Source organism: Pholis gunnellus, assembly GCF_910591455.1.
Source record: "Pholis gunnellus genome assembly, chromosome: 6".
Lineage (NCBI taxonomy): Eukaryota > Metazoa > Chordata > Actinopteri > Perciformes > Pholidae > Pholis > Pholis gunnellus.
In genome coordinates this window covers 5,583,904-5,605,051 of record NC_136532.1, presented here as the reverse complement: position 1 = coordinate 5,605,051, position 21,148 = coordinate 5,583,904, and the positions used below count along the sequence as shown (strand labels likewise).

The 21,148-nt window shown below is 45.5% G+C and overlaps 1 protein-coding gene across 1 annotated transcript; it reads left to right on the top strand.

Annotated features, from left to right (window-relative positions):
- Window positions 1-1,342: 1,342 nt before the first annotated feature.
- On the top strand, window positions 1,343-20,887 carry LOC306697117 (A disintegrin and metalloproteinase with thrombospondin motifs 12-like). The gene is made up of 24 exons (XM_079160865.1): window positions 1,343-1,600; window positions 1,762-2,120; window positions 7,028-7,205; window positions 7,337-7,542; window positions 7,635-7,718; window positions 8,331-8,455; window positions 8,604-8,753; window positions 9,465-9,608; window positions 10,376-10,520; window positions 10,615-10,707; window positions 10,860-11,005; window positions 11,124-11,293; window positions 11,621-11,754; window positions 11,925-12,045; window positions 12,845-13,089; window positions 13,390-13,531; window positions 13,665-13,791; window positions 14,538-14,748; window positions 14,841-16,031; window positions 17,257-17,409; window positions 17,587-17,763; window positions 18,824-18,970; window positions 19,099-19,252; window positions 19,436-20,887. Exons 1-24 carry the CDS (start codon window positions 1,483-1,485, stop codon window positions 19,549-19,551), a joined length of 4,836 nt encoding a protein of 1,611 aa, XP_079016991.1. The 5' UTR covers window positions 1,343-1,482; the 3' UTR covers window positions 19,552-20,887.
- The last annotated feature ends 261 nt before the right edge of the window (window positions 20,888-21,148 follow it).

The following is a 21,148-nucleotide window of genomic DNA, read 5'->3' as shown; positions in this document are numbered from 1 at the left end:
GCATGCAACACTGCTGCTTTTATTGGGTTCAGTTGGGGGGGGGCCCATTAGTGTTAGAAATTATTCAGCAGTCTCAGACACTCAAGTGCTTTGTTTAAAAATGAACAAAAAAGAATAAATCTCAGATGCCAATGATTTTAATGAGTTCACTGCCTCTGTGTCTCGCAGGACAGTGAAGGAGGGAATGTGTCTTGTCTCAGCCTTCTGCTCCAGGGAGAAATAACTGAACCACAGCAGTATTTACTGAGAGGATCCACCTCAGAAAAAGGGCCTTTACCTCGAGCCACAGTGTGCCGTGGTTCACGGGGGATTTTAATGTTCTCTGGAAATAATAAACAATGTCTTGCAGTGGCCTGTTATTCCACAGTGCACCGTTAACGTCAGACACGCTTGTCTACTTTGACAGTGGAGGCTGGAAGTACAATATATTGAAGTGTGAAGGTATTCTTGGGGTCCAGTTTCCCTGAATCCACCACAGTCCTGCACACTAAAATCTAATTCTACTGGCATAACAGGCAGAGCTAGAGCTAAACCGTATGGAAATCATTGTCTGACATGGAATGAGCTAATATTTCTTTCCTTTGCCTCAAATAAAACTAAAGAATGCATGTGTTTGCATAGGGTTGGCCTGTTGTTTGACTTTTAAGACCAGTTTCTTATTCATGGGATGCAAAAATACGTTTCCAAGTATGCAAAAACAAAATGTAGCTAATTTCCCCAAATCTTCCCATAAGCATCTGTATCAGAATCTGGAGCAGTAGCAGGGAGATCAATTGTACAAGCTTTACATAACTTTATATGTTGATGCATTTTTATAGCAGGCCTACCGTTTGTGTTGAAGTGTTGACAGGTATTTAATCTTATCATAACTGATACAGCTGCCATAAAGTTAGTCATATTAGCCACGGAGATAGGGAATAAGGCCTATTTGAAAACTGGATCAACTCTGATGGACTAATAAACACCACTTTAGATTGTTGTAGTTTTACAGTTGTAATATTGTGGGCGGATCTATAATTCCTCTCAGGAACCATCAAGTTTTTTTCCCTAAAATGTTCCACCTAATTTCCTCAAGCGTTCTTTTTTTTTTGGAGAGGCAGCAAATTGCCTCGCGCTAATGACGCGCCGCTGGTGCAGGGTTTTGGTGCAAGTCTGGACACATAACAGACAGCGCCTCGTTCTCATCAACGAAGCCTGCTCCCCCTGCCGCTCCTCCCGCAAAGAAAAAAAGGCAGACGCTGTAGCCCAGAGAACACTCCTCCTCTCCTCCTCTCCTCCTCTCCTTCCCTCTGCAGAGCCGGCGGAGCTTTTCTCCCTCTTTTAAACCACGCTCACGCGGGCTTCCCGGTCCCTCATCGGAGCGCGTTCATGTCATGTCATGTCACGGTGCAGCGCACGGTCGAAGTGGTCGCCTCTAACGCCACCGGGAACCCCGATGCCCGGCACTCTTTCTGCAGCAGTTTGAGTTTGGCTACGTGAAAAATGCGATGGTCGCGCGAGCGCCCGGTTCTCTTTCTGCTGCACTTTGTTTTCACGTTGGCAGCCGGCCACGGAGAGCTCTCCTACTCCGGCGGAGTCTTCCCCCTCTTTGCAGAACAAGGTCAGTGTGGTGCAGCTCCAATGGGAAGCTGCACTGTGCATGCGTGAGTTGAATGACTGCTAGAAGTTATATAGTGCATGTTAATGTCAGTGTGCAGTAAAAGCCCGTGCAATCAGTGCATCACAATTACAAGGGCCCTTCTGTTGTGTTTCACTCTGCAGGTCAGCTGTCCCAGTCAGATGTGTCCACTGTCCACCCAGTGAAGACCACCGGTGATGGGGAGTTCATCTCTCACTCCCTGGCTCACCACTTTGATGGTGGGCGAGCCAGGCGTGACCTCCGACCCCTCAGTTTGGGGGGACGAGTCTACTACAAGGTCGACCTCGGGGGTCGCTCTTTGATGTTCAACCTGACCGCCAACGATCGTCTGCTTTCGAGCGACTACGTCCTGGAGAGGAGGAACGGCACCGCCGGCGGTACCGAGCATCGCCGCCCCGGGGGGAGCTCCTGTCACCTCCTCGGGACGGTGGAGGCCCCCGACGTGCGAGGAACTGCTGCCATCAGCACCTGTGAGGGCCTGGTAAGGAATCGCATCGTCTCACGTGCGTAGCAGGCCGATTAAAAAACAAAACTCTCTCTCATTCATCCTCTCGTCCACATGAAGCTTTTCTCCTTTTCGCCCTTTTGGCAGGTAGGTTTTTTTCTTAACACACAGGAGAAAAAGAGGAAGCTGGTATGTAGTTCCAGGAGGTAGTCACTGGCTGTTCAGCGAACCCTTCCATCTGACAGTGCTCCATGTGTTGGTTTGCCCTTCAAAAGACTTCCTGACACCTTTTGCAGAGTGGCCGCGCTGCAGACCCGCCGACGGGTTCTGCTCCTCGGCCAACTTTAGAGACCCCGTCTGTCTTTTTTGTCTCTCAGAGGTTTTCCCTCTGTCCTTTCATCCTCTGTTCTTTCATCCTCATTCATTCACGTCGCTGTCCGTTTCCTGCAGAGACTCTCCCTGCAAACCCCCCATCCTTGGACGTGCGGCGTTACTTTGTTCTTCACTCAGACAGTAATATATTTTGTAACTTTCTTTTTCTTTTTTTTACAGTCTGGAACTATAAGGTTTGACAGATGGAGAGACAGGAAATAGGGCCAAACCGTACGTTTTATGTTCAGAAAACTGTTTTTATCTCTAAATGCAGCTGAAATGTTTCTAATCATAGAAGCAGTTCACAACTACAGAGGAGAGAAGACAGCTGGGCCCCAGAAAGCAGCTCCACATATGAAGAGTTCTGATCACGAGAAGCGCCACATGAACATTTCTGCAGAAATTCATGGTTGAGTTTTTAAGCTTTATTTTCACCAAAATAAGAGCTGCTCAAAAGACACCCTCCATCACGTTTTGACATAATTACTGAGCAATTACAATTCACGCCAATATTCTTTTGAGACAAATGAAAGGAACTCTGCGATGGGTCCGTTTTCCAGTCCCCAAGAATGCTTCGGAGTTCGTGTCTCATTGTGTCACAGCAGGAATGCCTCTCCTTGCAGGGTCTTGCCTTGTTATGATTGCGTGGGTTGCGCTGCACTCTTCCTGCCAAATCTCGTAAATGCAAATATCTACAACCTACTGCCCTCAGAAGATGTTTTTTCTTTCTTTCTGTGATCCCGAACGCTCCAGTGTGTCCCTTTTCTCCGACCTACCAGGGGAACCACAGATTTTTTTTCTGTTCTGTGGAAGGTGGTCTACAACAGCTAAAACCACAGAGACAGAACACCAAACGGCAAGACTCAGCCAGACAGATGTGGGAGGGAAAACCCTCCCAGCTGCAGCGGAGATCATTCACCCTCAGGAGACAGATAGAGATGGACTGCTTCGAAATATAGATGCATGATAATCCTTTGTTTATGTAGACAGGAGTTACCAAAGGAACTAACAGGATGCAGCAAAAACAACAAATATGACAAAGACATCATTTACCATTGGTTTATAAAAGTTAGGGTGGCAGTTTTTCAAAAAGGGATCCATCAGCGATTCCTGATTATTTGATGAAAACTGTGTAATCATCATAATAATCAATGGATTTTCGTTTGTCTATAACAATATCAGCGTGATCAGATGATCTCAGAAGCTGCATTGTTTTGGGGGGAATTTTGCCTGAAAAGTATTTGAAACGACTACTCTCTCTTCTTTTTTTTTTGTCGATATACTTATAGATTTATCGACTAATCATTTCGGCTCTTATTAAAGAGCCTATAACTCTGGTAACTCGCCTCTCGTGTTGATCATATGATGTCTGTGCCGGTGAAGTAAATCACTTTGCGAATTCAGAGCAGGATGAAGAATTTTAAAGGCCGTAAAAGCCACAATGTGGTCGCTTCTGCCACTTCATTAGCACCAGTTAAACTCACACTTCTGGTTGACAAAATGAAGTCACACTTGCTTCAACGAATGTGCGGCAGTGAGAAATATTTACTTTACACATGATTACGTCTCTTTATAAAGCCCTTTGCTTTTTACTGTACATGTGAAAACGTGAGGACCGCAGTAATTAGATGGAGGTTGCTGTCAGCCCCCCCCCCCCACCCCCTCCAATTTCCCCGGGCTAAACCTTTCAAATCAAGCGAAGCCGAAGCTCTCTCAGTGCAATCTTCAGTAGTCCTCGAGGCACAGCACAAAGAAAGATCATGCAAGTTCAGACCCATTATGTCTGCATTTTCCTGCCTGTTTCTTGGCACTGTGCAAGAAGAGAAAAGATAATGTCTTCTGACCTCCCGAGGAGTTAAATAAGCTCACAGGCAGAACTATCTTGTGAAGTAAAAACAAACTTAAGGCTTGTGAAATCTGGAATTATCAAGAACCAGTTGTGTAAGAATATTTGTTAGGATTGATCACATTGCAGTAACGAGCACCATCCGCTCCCACCTCTCCTTTGGGCCGCAGGCTGCGTAACAGCGGGGACTTTTATTCCAGACCCAGTTGGCCAGCACTACAAAAACCCACAGAAGCAGGAAACAGAAGTAAAGCAGTTCCACATGGCCGATGTATTTAGAACACAGACCTGTGTCATGGTAACCTCCCCTGGCTCTGGCACCTCGCACCCAAACACGTTTCCTCTGGGTCAGAGGAAAAGGAGGAGAAGGGGCGGCAGAGGAAGGAGAGGTGGCAAAAGTGAATTCAAGTGCAACGATGAGTATTCGGGATTCCGAGCAAAAAACAACAACAAAAAAACGGTTGCGTCCCTATTTTTGCTCAGATGGAAGTCTTAGTTGGTATCCTTGTCTTTGTTGGTTGAGCGCAGACATCACACAAGATCTGTACGTGGTGATTTAAGGATCACCGTAACAGCACTGTACAAGCGAAGCCGTGCAGTGCCGCGCTGCCTTTGGTATGCAGATCATACAGATCAAGCAGAGCTATGGCCTGAGTGTTTGGATGGGCCTCTCTGTAGCATTCCTTCCTGGTTGATCTGCACCCCACCACCTGCTTCTCGCTGCCGGGACTCACTTGGAAGTCCAACATATCGGAGACACCGTGATGACAGAGTATCTGCCCTTATGTGGATCACAAATAAACAAATAACAAATCTTATTGCGGTTAAATCATGTTGACCCTGGCAAAGAAGAGCGTGCGGATGAGATACAGAGTATTTTTCTGCACAGGGCCGGTGGGAAGCGTTCCCAGCAGGCATATCGGCCTGCATGCTTTGAGTATGAGTCCACGGCAACTCAGGGACCCCTGGCTGAAGGCCATGCTCTGAGTCAGTGGAAAACCTCTTAAACATTGCTACATTTAATCAGAGTTTTTTTATATATATATATGGACGACTTTTGTTCATGGTTATTGCTGTTGTTGTTCTGGTGATATTTGAATGAAATAACAAGCAACGTTGTAGTACTTGAAACCAGTCTCAAGACCACTATTTGAAGGTCTCTGCCTCATCTCGTCATTGGCATGGTCATGGTCTCAACCCATCAAAGTCTCTGTCTTGTCTCGATACAGTCTGGTCTTGTCTTGGTCTCAACCCCTTAAAGTCTTGGTCTTGTCTCGATAGACTCTGGTCTTGGTCTTGACTTGGTCCCAACTCATCAAAGTCTGTCTTGTCTCGATACACTCTGATTTTGGTCTCGGTTTAGGTTGTCTTGACTACAACACCGATAAGAAGCCTGAAGAGCTTGTTTGTATCGAAAGTTTCTGCTCCAGATTGTTGACACTCCATCTTATTTTACAAGGTTCGGTTTAACGGGTGGAGTAATATAGTTTTTCCAAAGGGAGTGCTGTTCCAGATTTGCACTTTCTGAACTCCCTGAATGGAGACACTTGATACTCAGCCAGAGCTCTGCAGCCTGCTGAATGAATGTAGCTGAAACACAAGAAACGTGAAAGCTGAAGAGTGAGTTACAGCAGTAAACAGCGGGGTCGACCCTGGGGAACCACAACTGTAAGCACTGCATGGCCTGGTTTTTCACATCTGCCTCTGGCTCCAAAAACACTGACAAGAGATCCAAGAATCAGGTGCTATCTACATCATATTCTCGGAAATACTTGCCGTTGTTCTTGTTCGATTCAATACCTAATTGCGTTTTGAAATGAAATATCCTTGGATGCATTTTTTCTTGCACATGAAAAATTCCTGCTGAGGAAAATAAATTAAAATTCTTTACTCAGTTGTGCTTTTTCCATCTGTTTGGCTGTCAAAATGAGTACGCTTCTCTCTCTCATTCTGTTTCTTGCAAGTTTGTTTAAGCGGAGAGGGAGGGGTTCATCTGGGAACAGTTTGGGCTTGTTTGGTCTCACTCTCTCTCTCACAGACACACAGACACACACTCAACTAAATGATGAGAACTTGCAAACACTGAGCTTGACTTGAGACATTCACATTGTGCTTGGTTTAGAAGGAAAAGTCAAAAGGTTTTTTTTTGTGCGTTTGCGTGCGTCTGTGTGTTTATGTGGGTGCGTCTGTGTGCGAGGGCGCCCTACCCAAGTACTCCTACATGTGTGCGTTTTGCCAGCTGAGCTCACCGGTTGGCGAGTGAACAGTCAGCACCAGTAAGAACACGCACGGCATACTTAGGAAAACGTCTTTGTGTTGCTGCTGCAGCAGCGGCAGACAGAGAATGTGCCTCGGGGAACGAGAAAGCACAACATATATTCAGATCTGTTGACTAATGATGGATTCCACCCAGATGGAAATTACTGAGGAATGGACTTTTTTCAGTAGAGAAAGTCCATCTTTTGAAGTGTGGGAAATATTGAATTGTGGGACATTTGTTGTCGTAAATGCTTTAACACAAAAGAATGCTACTTGAAGCTGCATTAGGCATGATTTTGGGATGAAATGAATCATCTTTTTAATCGTTATTAACAATCTGTAGCTGTGACTGAGCAGAGCCTCGTGTCAATATCTTTGCCCTTTTTAGATTTTTCAGTGCAATGGAAGGGATTGAGCCAGACTCACTCGTTTCTACTTGATGCATGTTCATTTTTATCTTCCTCAGAGAGGCTTCTTCTCGCTGCCGGAGGGACACTACTTTATCGAACCTGTCCAAAAGACCCCCGATGATCCTGCGGGGACTCCTGAGCCCCATATCGTCTATCCAAGAGTTCTAACAGGACGTCAGAGAAACAAACGCAGCGTTGAGTCCAAAAAGACGCCCAGCCCCTGCGGGGTTCAAGGTGTGTACCTCAATGTGTGTGGAACTGCAGATGTTCGTGAGCATTTCTTTTTTACTCCGTCTCCGCCTGTGTCAAGCGAGGATAAGCCCTGAGTGTATCGTAAGTGATGTCTTCCTTCGTCCGCGCTCTAGATGCTCCAAGCGACTCTGTCCAGGTGGAGAGGGAGAGGGAGGAGTGGGAGAGGGAGCAGATGGGGGAGGACTGGGCTCAGCCTCGCTGGCCGCGCTCGGTCAGCAGAGAACGCTGGGTGGAGACCATGGTGGTGGTCGACGCCAAGCTCATAGAATACCACGGCAGCGATAACGTGGAGTCCTACATCTTCACCATCATGAACATGGTGAGGAGTTAGAATCAGATTTAACTCTTCACATCTTATGTTAAGTTTAAAAAAGATATAGTTTTATTGGTGAATGTTTTCGGTGTTGACAGGTGGCTGGGATCTTTCATGATGCAAGTATCGGGAACGCCATCCACGTCATCTTGGTTCGCCTCATTCTACTGCAGGGAGAAGAGGTAACACTTTCCCGAAGAAGTTGGTGTCGGGATGTCTTTCTTTGACGATGCATGTGTTAAGGCTATTGCAAGAAAAGCATTCCTCTGGGGGGAAGTTAGGAGGTGAAGTAAAGCAGGAGACTCCTTTGATTTGTGTTTTATTCGTGCATGGAGAGCGCACAATTGACACTAATTTGCATCTGTTGATGCAGAAATTGGAAGAAAAAATAAGCTAACCAGTGTGACAAACTGGAAAATAAATAGACACAAAGTGCAACAACAACCTGTAGGACTGGCGATGAAAACAACATTGTTTGTCCCGATAAAATGTCACCATATTTGCAAAACTTTCTTGGCTTAAAAGGAAAAAAACGGTCATAACTTGTGTATAAAAACACCTGTTTTGAAACGAAAGTCAGTGAAAGTTAAATGGTTGCCTTGCTGGAACGGCGCTCACATGGACATTGCCTTCTAAATTCCCCTTGAAAGAATGAAAACAAACATTTTTCTTCATTATTTTGAGATTCTGTCAAATCACTGAATGTAAGAAAATATATATAAATAAATAAACACAAATCTAAATAATGCCAAAAATGTACAGAATGTCTTTTCTAATTCTACTGTCTGTTGCAGAAAGGGTTAAAGGTCGTTCACCATGCGGACACCACGTTGTCCAGTTTCTGTGCTTGGCAGAAGAACCTCAATCCACAGAGTGACACGCACCCAGCTCACCATGACGTTGCTGTGTTGATCACGAGGCAAGTGACACACCACGCACGCGCATGTGTTCTTAGGTCAGCTTCATCCATAGATAAATGAAACGATACGCCCTGATGCTCGGCGGCCCTCTCATGGTGGAAATGGGACCTATACGACACATGGTGAGCCTGTGTTTGCTTCCCCCAGGAAAGACATCTGTGCTGGGATGAACCAGCCCTGTGAGACCCTGGGTCTGTCCCATCTGTCTGGGATGTGTCAACCGCACCGCAGCTGCAACATCAACGAGGACTCGGGACTGCCGGTCTCCTTCACCGTCGCTCATGAACTGGGCCACAGGTCTGTCTGTGTGTGGACTGTGTGATAAAATGCCCCCAATAATGAAATATCGTAAAAACAATTGGCCATGTGACAAAGAAAGCGTCTCGCTCCCGTGATAAGTCGCTATAGAGAAAAATACGGTTGCTTCAGTAAATCTCCTAGCATTAGCGTCAGGTAAAGAAAAAAGATTGCTTCATGGGATTGATGTGATGTGGGTGCTTTAATAATGGTGGAAGTGACAGAAAGATTTGATTTGGATTACTGGGAGACAGTAAACCTTATTTTCATTGTCAGTTCAATCACAAGACAACAGTTTTTAAATCCATATCTGATTATGAGGACTGTATGACTGAGTTGGATGAAGGGAAGAGTTGAGCCTTTGTTTAGAAAGAGTAATGCATGAAGCGATGGAACTTTCTCTAAACACCTGAGATCCAATCCCACACTATATGCTACTAATATAATGTATACATCATGTACAAAATCTTTCATAGTATGCTGTTTGGGAGAAAAATCACTGTACTTTTCTGCTTTGTACTTACAGGAAATGTGCAAACGAGGAAAGAAATGTGTTACTTGCAGTTATCGTTGTAGAGTTCTGTTGAGGTCAGCAGGCAGTTTGTGTTCGGCGGCAGGGCCGACAGCCGAGGGCCGTCTATCATAACTCCTTTGTGTGTGGGGAGGGAATCATCATAACTAATGGTCGTGTTGCTTGATGTTTGTGCGCAGCTTTGGAATCCATCACGACGGTCAGGGGAATGACTGCGAGCTGGCGGGGAGGCACCCGTTCATCATGTCCAGACAGCTGATGTACGACAGCTCGCCGCTCACCTGGTCCTCCTGCTCCAAAGAATACATCACGCGCTTCCTCGAGTAAGGCTTTGTTTCATAAAAAATCTGACATGGTTCACTCGGTTTTTAATGCAATTTTTCTGTCTTTGTGGGGTAGCACGCAAGTGGTCTGCAAAACTGTATGAATCGCCAGGGTTGTGAAGATGAAGTGGATATGCTGGTGTGGATTTGACTGGAGGTGGTGAAAAGTATTCGAAAAAAAACGCAATGGGTGTGTTGTGTGTTGGAACAAAAAGTTCTGAAGACGTTCATGTGTAGCAAACCATGACGAGGGTGCAAAATGTGCTGAGCGAGCGCAATTCATTCGAAGCTAGAAAATCCGGCACATGACAGAAAAAGCAAACAGAGCCCAAGGGAACGTTAGAGGGAGTCGCACAAATATCCTTAAATGTTTGCTTTGACTCTTCATTATTTCTTCTTGAAAACCGTCACAATGATGAACTCTAGAATTCCTGTCCGACAACACCGGTTTTGCCTGGAGCAAAGTCAGAGGTCGGAGTTCACTCCGTCCCACCAAACTTTGTAAATCACCGTTTCGCAAGTCATTTTCTCAGTGTTTTCCCGTCACCTTTTTTTAATTTAAAACTGTGCTGGGAGACTGCAGTATGGTATAAAAGCAAATGGTAAGCATGTTCCTTGACATGTCATGGCAGTATATAAATATATTTACATTTTCTGCTGAATGTTCAAAGCAAACAAGTACCTCGAACCCTGCGCCCCTTTTTCTTCTTCGTCTGTCTTTCAAAAGGTCACTCATTCAATACCACACCTTCGTTTCTCTGTCCTAGCCGCGGCTGGGGTTTCTGTCTGGATGACCGTCCCTCCAAGAGGGACCTAACCACCCCGCTGGCTCGCCTCGGCGTCCGCTACACCACGCACCACCAGTGCCAGCTCCAGTACGGCCCCAATGCCACCTTCTGCCACGAGGTCGACGTGAGTGTCTGCGCCAACGGAAAATGTCAGAAATCCTCTTAAGAAGAGAGTCCCTTTTCTCATTGCTCGTGGACATGTGTCTTTTCTCTCTCAGAACATGTGCCAGATTCTTTGGTGTTCGGTGAACGGCTCCTGTCGCTCTAAACTGGACTCGCCCATAGACGGCACCCGCTGCGGACCGGAGAAGGTGGGTGGTGCCCGGGTTGCTTTGTCTCGCTAGGGTGTGGATTACATTGCCCCCGGGGATGGAGGTGGTTAGCGCTACGGATACAAGGCCGCCACTATAATATGTGTCATATTACTAATGTGTATCATTTTTTGTTTTTTCTCTCGCTACAGTGGTGTATCTCGGGAGAGTGCGTGATTGTGGGTAAACTCCCAGAGACGGTCAATGGAGGCTGGGGCCCGTGGAGCACCTGGTCTCACTGCTCCAGGACCTGTGGAACTGGAGTTCAGTCAGCAGAGCGGGAATGTAACAACCCCAAGTAAGAGAGCTGACTCTAGATCTAGAGTTTGTCTATTCATCTCCATGTCTACCACAAACTGATGACACCAGGGGAACTGAGGGTTGAATCAAAGCGCCTGCTACTGTGTTATCCGCAGACCGGAGTTCGGGGGCAAGTACTGCACGGGGGAGAGGAAGCGTTACCGGACCTGCAACACCAAACCCTGCCAGATTAATAAGCCGACCTTCCGAGAGATGCTGTGCAGCGAGTTTGACACCGTGCCCTACCACAATGAGCTCTACCAGTGGATTCCTGTGGCTAACCCGTGTGAGTGATCGAAGCCTCAGACATGCGATTGTGTGTGTCACCCAGCAGGGGGCAGCATTTGCACTAGAAAGCCCCCTCGGCGATGCTGCTGCTGCTGTATCTCAGCAGGGGCATGCAACAGTTAACTGCAGTAATGCCTGCACACATTCTTTTTTGTGCTTTGTGTCATTTACCCAAATTCAAATAGCTGTTTCCACAATTAACTTTTTTTTAATCAGGCTCACGAGTGGTTTGTCTGTCAGAAAAGATTTTAAAAATGTCATCGATAAAAAGTAGACCGGACTCACAAGGCAGCATTATAATACTCCTCTTCTCCCCAACCTTCAGTGAACCCCTGCGAGCTGCACTGTCGACCAGTCGTGGAGTTCTTTTCGGAGAGGATGCTCGACGCCGTGACGGATGGGACGCCGTGCTTCATGAACAACGTGTCCAGAAACATCTGTGTCAACGGAGTGTGCAAGGTAGTGTGGCTGGGTAAGAGACTAGAAGAAGGGCAGGAGGAGGGGGGGGGGGGGGGGGGGGGGGGAGGTTATAGAGGAGCAGGATATGAGACAAGCTGCAGTGTAAGGATCACGAGGAGGAGTTTTTGGTTGTCTGTCGCTATGCGCTTGAACATGTGTTGTGTCCGTAGGCGGTGGGCTGCGACTACGGCATTGACTCAAACGCCGAGGAGGACCGCTGCGGAGTCTGCCTGGGCGACGGCACAAGCTGCGAGATGGTGTATAAGTCGTTTGACAGCGGAGAGGGCTTCGGTGAGTTCTAACGCAAAAGGGACACTTGAGCAGCTGGAAACCAATTGAATCACCCGGACGAAAGAATTGATCCAATTAGGAAAACTCAAAACAGGCAACTTGTTAATGAGGAGAGGCTTTGAAGAGTGTGAAAAGGCGCGGAAATCTTAAATTCCACAGGTGGGGGGAGACATTTCAGGACAGTTCATTAGCGTTACGCCATTGTGTTGTTCCTTTGTTGTCATGGCAGCCCTGTTTGTCCTGCTGTACGTGGCTGGCTTTACTATGCTTGGGAAAAGTACAACTCCAGTGCACAATCGGCACACGGCAAAGACAGAAAGAGAAAAAGGCTTTAAAACAGATTTTTTTATAAAAATCCTTCCTCCTTTGCCTCTCTCCTTCTCTTTGTCTGTGTGCGTTCGCCCCGCACAGCATCCTTTCCAGATAACCGGCCCAGATGTGTAGGACTTCAAAAGGCTTGGAGCAAGGGCAACCCTCCCCCCCTCCTCTGCACAAACACAGAAACACACACACCTTCCCACAAACATCATTAAACTCCAGAGACCGACTCTAGCTGCTTTCGTCCTCCCCCATCCACACACAATAAAAAACAGACAGAGACAGGGCAGTGCCCCCCACGCCGAATACACACACACACACACACACACATGCCACCCACCCCCACACACCGAGCCCACCCTCCATTAAAGATCAGAGAGGAAACTGTCTGGTAGTCTGGAGGTAAGAGCGTGGCAGCAGCAGCCATGGTGGGCCATCCATTACCTCGCCGTGACTCTGATTCCCCTCTCCACTCTCCCAGGGTACGTGGACGTAGGTGTGATACCCGAGGGGGCGCGGGACATCCTGGTGAAGGAAGTGGAGGAGGCGGGTAACTTCCTGGCTCTGAGAAACATGACGTCGGAGGAGTACTTACTCAACGGCAACTTCATCATCCAGTGGAACGGGGAGTACGAGGCCGGCGGCACGACGTTCTACTATGAGCGCAGCGGGAACATGGAGAACCTCACCGCTCCTGGACCCACCAGATGGCCGGTCATGCTGCAGGTAGGCCAGGTTTTAATGTGGTTGAAGGGAGGGCAGGGTATTTTTGACAGTTTTGAAATGTTTCAGTGTACTGAGATCTATAGAAGTAATCCATAATGGGGATTTCAACCAATCATGGTTCGAGAAAAGTGACTTCAAGGAAAAACCAACCAATCAGAGCATGCAAACGTAATATGATAATAAAATGTCTGTAGTTGCTTTCTCAAACATTTCAAAGACGCAGATGCTGGAATCAAAGTAAAGAGTCAAACATTCAACGATGAAACAATTCTCTCCATAATAATTCATGTGGCATGCCAGTTGCTGTTTCAGGAGAGGAACCCGGGTATTACGTACGAGTACACCATCAAGAAGACCAAGGAGAGAGGAAATGACATCATCGAACCCCTTTACAGGTGGAGGCACGGGGCGTGGACGTACTGCAGCACCACGTGCGGCTTAGGTCGGTGTTGCGTTTGACGAGAAAGAGAATTCCCCGTTCCGTAAATTTGTGGTAGTTGGAGGATTTCGGGGACATTTTAGTCACCGAAATTCTCTGCTTTCCCATTTGCTTTCTGTCTCCCTGGCCATTTTAGGTGGACAGCACCAGCCTGTGCGGTGTTTTGAGGTGGATGTGGGGGTAGTGGACGAGTCTCTGTGTGACCCGGCCGGGCGTCCGGAAGACCGACACCGAAAGTGCAAGAATATGGATTGTCCTGCAAGGTGCTTTCTCTCAAACGCTTTCAACTGGGTGTTTTTTCTGTAACTGTCCTGATGACTATGATTTTAGCTCTATAAATATTTCTTGATGATTATAGCCAGTGTAAAATTGGATCTATCTAACTAGCTACTGTAGATACCCATGAAATATTACATCTGGTTTAAGAACAAGGCAGTAATTTCACTGCTTTATTATAAGTTTTTTCAGTTAGTCGCAATAGTGATATTGCGTTCTCTCCCCTTGGCCCAGGGTTGTAATGACAGAATTTGACCAATGAAACCAATTATTGAAATCACTGATATTTTCATCTTTTGGGCCGGTTATAGAACTTCAATACTCTTTTGGTAACCACTTAAATGTGTTCATAGAACATATTAAAAGCTGTCAAGTACCAAGAGTTTATATCAATGGCCCGGTTAGATTAATAGTCTTGTTTGCTTCTTCTTTGATGACATACTTCCTGATTTCAATCAATATTTTGCCAGTTATAGACTTTGGCAAAGTTCTTCCATATTTGCTTGTGTTTTTGAGAACATATAACAGTTTAGAACTTTAGGTTCTTTTGGTAAAATGAAAAAAAGGGTTTTGTTTTCCTTCAAACAGGGTATTTAAAAAATCATTAACATCCGTTAATGCATTGGCAATATAGTATTAAACATTTTTCGAACAATTCCCATGTGGTCCCTGTTAAGATCTCTGAATGCCATCAAATCACTTTTACCAGCAGTCTCTTCCTCTCTCTGCCCAGGTGGTGGGTGGGCGGCTGGCAGCAGTGTACAGTCACCTGTGGATCAGATGGGGTTCGCAAACGAACGGTGCTCTGTGTCCGTACGGTCTCGGGGGAGGAAAGGGTGCTTCACCCGGTCGAGTGCAAGCATCTCCTCAAACCCAAACCTGTGGTGCCGTGCAACAGGGATGTACCCTGTGGAAAAGACTGGGCTGTCGGCAACTGGGAGGAGGTACGTGCAGCTATAGTCTTTCTGACTTCGGCCTTACAGATCACCGCCTTTTCTGAGTTAACGCAACCATCGTCTTCTTCCTCCTTTCGCAGTGCCCCGTCACATGTGGCGGAAGTGTTCGCTCACGCACGGTCACGTGTGCGCTGACGCCCAAGAAGACCTGTGACGTCTCGTCCAAGCCTCGGTCCAGATCGCTGTGCGCCCTGCAGAGCTGCCCCAACTCAAGTCTTCGTAGACGACCCGGGTCTGCTCCTAAATACCGGCGCATCTACCCGCCGAAGAGCCACCCCACCAAGGATCCCGAAGCTACCTGGGCTCCCGCCACAAGCGCCGTGGCCACAGCTGCTCCCACAGCGGCACCCACCGCTGCTATCACTGTGAGGAAGAAAACCACCACCAAAGAAACTACAACCGCTTCCACCCCGACCGCCGTGTCCCTTTCAACACCTACAATCCCTGAAATCGTAGACACGGACGATTATGACCTCAATGTTGTGAGGATAAATGGGGATGAGAGAGTTTTCCCATCTAAAGTCAACTCTGCGGGAAAGGACAGAAAAGCAACGGACGTGGAAAAGGTAGAAGAGAGGGAGGAAGGAGAGGAGGGAAGTACGCCAAATGTAGAGATGTACACTCCCGGGTACGATTACGTTGTTGAGGAGAGGACAACAGAGGAGGAGGGGATTATTGACCTAGACATTACCACATCTACCTCCCTCAGAAATCCTCTTAAATCAACCACACCGACGCCACAAATAGTCGTCACGGCCACTTTGCAAACAAGTCCACATACCATGCCAACAACCAAAGCGCCCACCACCGCCTACCCCAACCCGAACACCAGTACTAAAACATGGGCAAGGTCTACTCACCGCTATCCCTCCTCCAACTCCCACACCACCCCTCGTATCAATCCATACAGCCCCCGGACACACAGGGTTCCCTTCACCACTCCCATGTACCGCTCAGTCCCGTCGACAGCTGGCATCCACACGTCACAAGCTCCTCCTTCCACAACTGCGTGGAAACCGTTCACCACTGGGGCTTCACCCCAGTCCACGGTGACGATCGTTAAACTGAAGAAGCCCACGGTGACACCCAAGAAAACTAGCCCTGCCTCTCGTGCCAAAAAGCCCTCTTCCTGGTCCAAAGGCAGTCAGTCCAAAGGTCAAAACCAGCGACCGGAAAGTCCCATGAGCAGCTCCGTCAGTGACCAAAGCAACCTGAGGGCCAGAGAGCCAGTCAGCATGGATGTATTCTGGGTTGTAGGAAACTGGAGTGAGGTGGGTACAGACATTTTATGACCATATTATCCTGCTCTGTGAAGAACCATTCCAGTAAATGTGCACGTAGCCAACAAACATGACTTTGAAAGATGTTCCCTTCCAGACATGCTTTCACTGCTAGGAAATTAAAGCTTTAAAAATTGACCTTCAGATCAGGTGGCAACCTCCGCTTGAGAGAAGTGAAGTTAATACGGAAGTACCTTAAACTTACGTTCTTTCTAATGGCCAGCAGGGGGCGACTCCTCTGGTTGCAAAAATAAGTCTGATTGTATAGAAGTCTATGAGAAAATTACTCACTTGATTTATTACCTTAGTAAATATTGTAAACATGAGTTTATGGTCTCAATCTCTAGTTTCAAGTCTTCTTCAATACAACATGATGTTCATTTAGTTAATGATGGTCCATTTAGAGTAAAATAGACTATAAAGCAGGGTATGCTTTAGGGCGGGCTTACTGTGATTGACAGGTCTCTACCACAGCATGGTTACAACGTTAACCCTTTCACAGTGTGTTTTCAGTTCATGGAAGTTAATTGTAACATTTTGGTTGCCTGAAAATATCTTGAGCGGTCGGTTATACTTTGCTCCACCCTCTCGTTTCATTTCTGGTTGCAAAGAAACCAAGATGACGACAACCAAAATGCAAAGCTCGAGGCTTCAAAACGTCCTCTAACCAAAGTCCACTTCCTATATACAGTCTGTCTGACACCTGACATTTTTGGAATCTATCAAAGCATTGTTCTTTAGTTGTTTAAGTTCTCTTTTTTTTTTGCTTGTAGCTAAAGTTGCTAGAGGGGATTAAAACTGTCTTTGTATGCTTCAATTCATTTTTGTTACGCAGGTATTGAGCGTCAATTTAGAGTTGTCGAAAAAGCATTATGTTACCAGAAAACGCATGAGACCAACAATGAGCAAAGTATAATAAGGAAAACGTAGGGAATTAATCAGTCAGCTGTTTGGCAGCAAAACATTTTTTAAATACGGTTGATGCCTGCAACTGCATAAAAGCTGCACTTAAACGTTCGTGGTTCATCGTGAAAAGTGATCTGCTTTTATCCGGCTAAAACATGTAAAACCTCAGGTACAGTTCTTTAAGAATTTCTGGTTGTTTGTAACATTCCATAACTGATGTACTTTACAATATTATTGCCTCGCATGTCACTTTAAATCAGCATACACATAAACCCACTCATAAATCCCCCCCCCCCCCCTCCCTCCCCAGTGTTCGACAACATGTGGGATTGGAGCGATATGGAGGACAGTAGTGTGCAGCTCCCAGAAGGACGAGGATTGTGCCAGCATGAAGAGACCTGAGCCTGCACGCACATGTCACCTGCAGCCCTGTGCCACCTGGCACAGTGGCAGCTGGAGCAAGGTGAGTAACGTTAGATTTCCTCCGGTCACCGAATCCGACAGCTACACTTAATACTTAATTACAATTCCGCTTATTATCCGTTACTTTTCCATATGACGACGGAATGGGTTTGCGTCTGTCACTTCAGTTCTCACTTGCCATGTATTTCTGAGCCATTTATCCAGATGTCGTCCACAGTGTCCGGATTCCTGTGCGGTGGTGGGCAGGCGGTACCGGGAAGTCCAGTGTGTCGATTCCCAGAGTAAACGTCCCCTCAGACCGTTCCACTGCCAGGCCGTGTCCAGCAGACCCCTTAGCACCTTGACTTGCCCCCACAAGCCCTGTATGACCTGGAGTACATCACCCTGGGGACCAGTAAGAATATTATACTCATCAAATCGTAAAATATTTATTTTGTTTTGGTATAGCTTTAAAGAGTTATACATGTTTTTGTAAATATACTGTCTGTCTTAACTCAAGTGGTATCTAAGCATGCAGAGGGTTTGGGTTTTATTTGCTTCAATTTTGATTTTAGATCCAGCCTTAAAGCTTGAGATGGTCATCTTATCTTTCAAAAAAAGTATTGTTATATTTGTTGATATTCTCTTTACCTTCCGACAGAAACCAATAAATCAAATGCTCTGACAAAAAAAAGAGAAAAAGAAATCTGGTATCTGTGGTTGTTGCTGTGAGCTCGTCCAAATAATTAGATAGATAGATAGATATAAACTTTATTCATGCCCAGGGGGAAATTAGTTTGTAGCAGCAGCAATTTACAGAGTAAAATAAAATATAAAATATTACGTATGAAAATGCACAATATATACAGTCCAATAAAATAACTTTGAAGAAAGAGCTGTTAGCTTGACAGCTGTGAGTGCTTACAATAGCCACAGTCGTTGTTTATGTTCATTATCATCATTTTGGGGGAGTGGCTTTTGATGGGCGTTGCTGACGCTAGATTAGTAACCTTTGGAGTGCTGCTAGCTACTTTTGTTGGAAGAGAGTTGGTAACACTTTGTTTTTTTGGTTGCATAATTGTTTTTATCTAGCGTATGCTTCCTAGTATCTCAAATTTACCAACCCTGGCTTAAAGCTATATCTGCCACCAATATTTTTGTAATTTGGGGGACCGAAACGTAAATTGCTTCTTTTTTTTTTACCTTTTCAAAACAAATCTGCTTTATATGTGAATGATTAGTGTTCTGTTTAAAGTTATTCTTATGGATATCATCCCATTTTCTAGTAACCGTTTCCACCAAGGACATCAATTATTGCTGCTCTGTCGCAAGACGTAGCCTCTAACATTGAGGATTTAGGAAATTTAGGCCGTACCCAGATCCCCATATTCCCATAGTATACAGTTGCACATGTAGGAGGATTGGATTTCTGTTCCAACCAGATACCTCCGTTGAATCCTTGTGTTTTTACTCAGTGCTCTGGCAGCTGTGGCGAAGGCGTCAGGGAGCGGCTGGTGTACTGCCCCGAGCCCCATCGCTGCAGCGCCACACTGAGGCCCAACAGCACGGAGACGTGCAGTCTCAAGCCCTGCGCTCACTGGACAGCTGAGGCCTGGGAGGAGGTCAGTCACACAGGAGCGAGAGTACCTCGAGGCATTGAGGGCATTTCAAAATGTCATTCGGAATGAAAATAAACTAGGCTGGCAGCAGTGGACTAAAATGATCACTCTGTTTGCGTGTGAATTTTCAGTGCTCTGTGAGTTGTGGTGGGGGTCAGCAGCAGCGGGAAGTCAACTGTGTGAGTGAGCAAGAGTTTTCCCTGATGCCAAACAGCCTCTGTGAGAAGATTTCCAAACCAGAAACACTCAGGAAGTGCAATATGCAGGAATGCAAGATCAACACAGGTTTGTACGCAAGGCTCAATGTGTCCTGTCTGCCTGCCTGTCTGGCCTTGCAGGTTCACTATCAACACAATAGTTTTATTGTGACAGACCTCTTGGTTACAATCACTCTAAATACACTAAATATGATCTGTAATGCAGTGTTTCATGGCACGTGACCTCTGTGTCCTATTCCTTCTCATGCAGGTCCAGTTTGCAGGAAGAACACCATGTCATCTCGCTTCTGTGACAAGCTGAAGCTGCTGGGTCGCTGCTCTCTCAGGTCGGTCCAAAGACAGTGTTGTGTCACCTGTGAGTCATAGCCAGGGTTGCACAACCACGTATATTACACTATGGACACATCCCAACCACAGTAATACTTACTGTATCCTCTTGCTGATGTAAAGCTATGCCCTCTACAGACTGAGACCTCAAAAACCAAAGTGCTACATGCAGCAGCACAGCACAAACACTAAGATGAAATATATACATTTATATATATATATATATATATATAAAACATGGCTTGTTGACCATTAACCTCTAACGGTCTGCATGTCTATTCATCATCAGTATTTATAAAAAAAGAAGTTATATATATATATATATATATATATATATATATAGTAAAGTAAAATATAGGTAACACTATATTATTATTATCATTATTATTTTATTTTGTACCTATTTAGGTTCTTTGTAACATTTCCCAGTGAAGATTTTGCTAGGTTTCATAAAAATATTAAATAAATAAATAAGAAGTAAGTAAGATTACAGTCAAAACACTGATGATGAATAGACATTCAGACCGTTACAAATGTCAGCGCTTAATGTTCATCGAGTTGAGAGAATCAAAAAAATAATAATTCATATATATATTAATTAGCAAGTTTAAGGACAGTGCGCAAAATGTGTCATAAAATGAATGTGATTCAACTAGTGCAAGGTAAAATAATTCAGTAGAAACATACTGAACAAAAACATAAAAGAAAGTTAAATTACTAATTAAAATAATAACCAGAAAGCACAACTAACTACACTGTTTTGATGAAATAAAGAACACGAGGTACAGTGTGCAGCTTCTCTATTCAATAGAAAACCTACAGTACATATCTCTCTGGTCCTTTTTATATTTGTGTTGCTGAGGATTCACAGTCAACTCACCAGTTATGTTTTTATATCAAAGTGAGCTGGTAAAAACCGAATGTAAATTAAAAAAAGAAATTGAGACCTCTATTAAATTGTTAATAGTAATGAAAATCGGTGCTTTTTTTCCTGCTTCATTGTATTTTTTTATCCTCGGGGCTGGCATTGTGTGTTTACATTCTCCCGGGTACAAGTTCCTGCTTTAGTCATTTTTGTCACGATTGTCGAAAATTTGAATTCAAATTGGCCGCAGGAGCTGCAAAGCTCTGTGGTCGAACCTGTGGTGCTCCTCCTCTGGTGTGAGATTCACCAATAAATAAGAGGTGTTGCAGGTCATCCCTCTCAGGTCCTTTTTTTAAAGATGGCTGCTGCATTTGTATCATGTTGTACAGGCATTACCATTACCAGTCATTGTACTTCACGTCTCCAATGACAAAATGTGACGATAAAAGATGTTTGTGACTGAACTGATTTGTAACTGAGACATGAAATTAAAAAAAAGATTTGATTGTTTTTAATGTGTTGGTATGATGCCATTATTTCTATCCATCCATCCTAACATTTAAAAAAAAAATGGAATTGATGTAATGTGCACAGTAAAAACCCTTCTTTGCGTAGCTGCTTTATGACCTTTCATGTCAGCAAGGTCATTCTCGCCCGAGGGCCCCACATGCTGCTGGATGTGTAACACCAGAATCGGCAGCACCAGTCTCTGTTTCAGGGATCGGGTTCAGCCGGCCCAGTCTGATTTCCCAGTCCCTCTCTTGTGCCAGA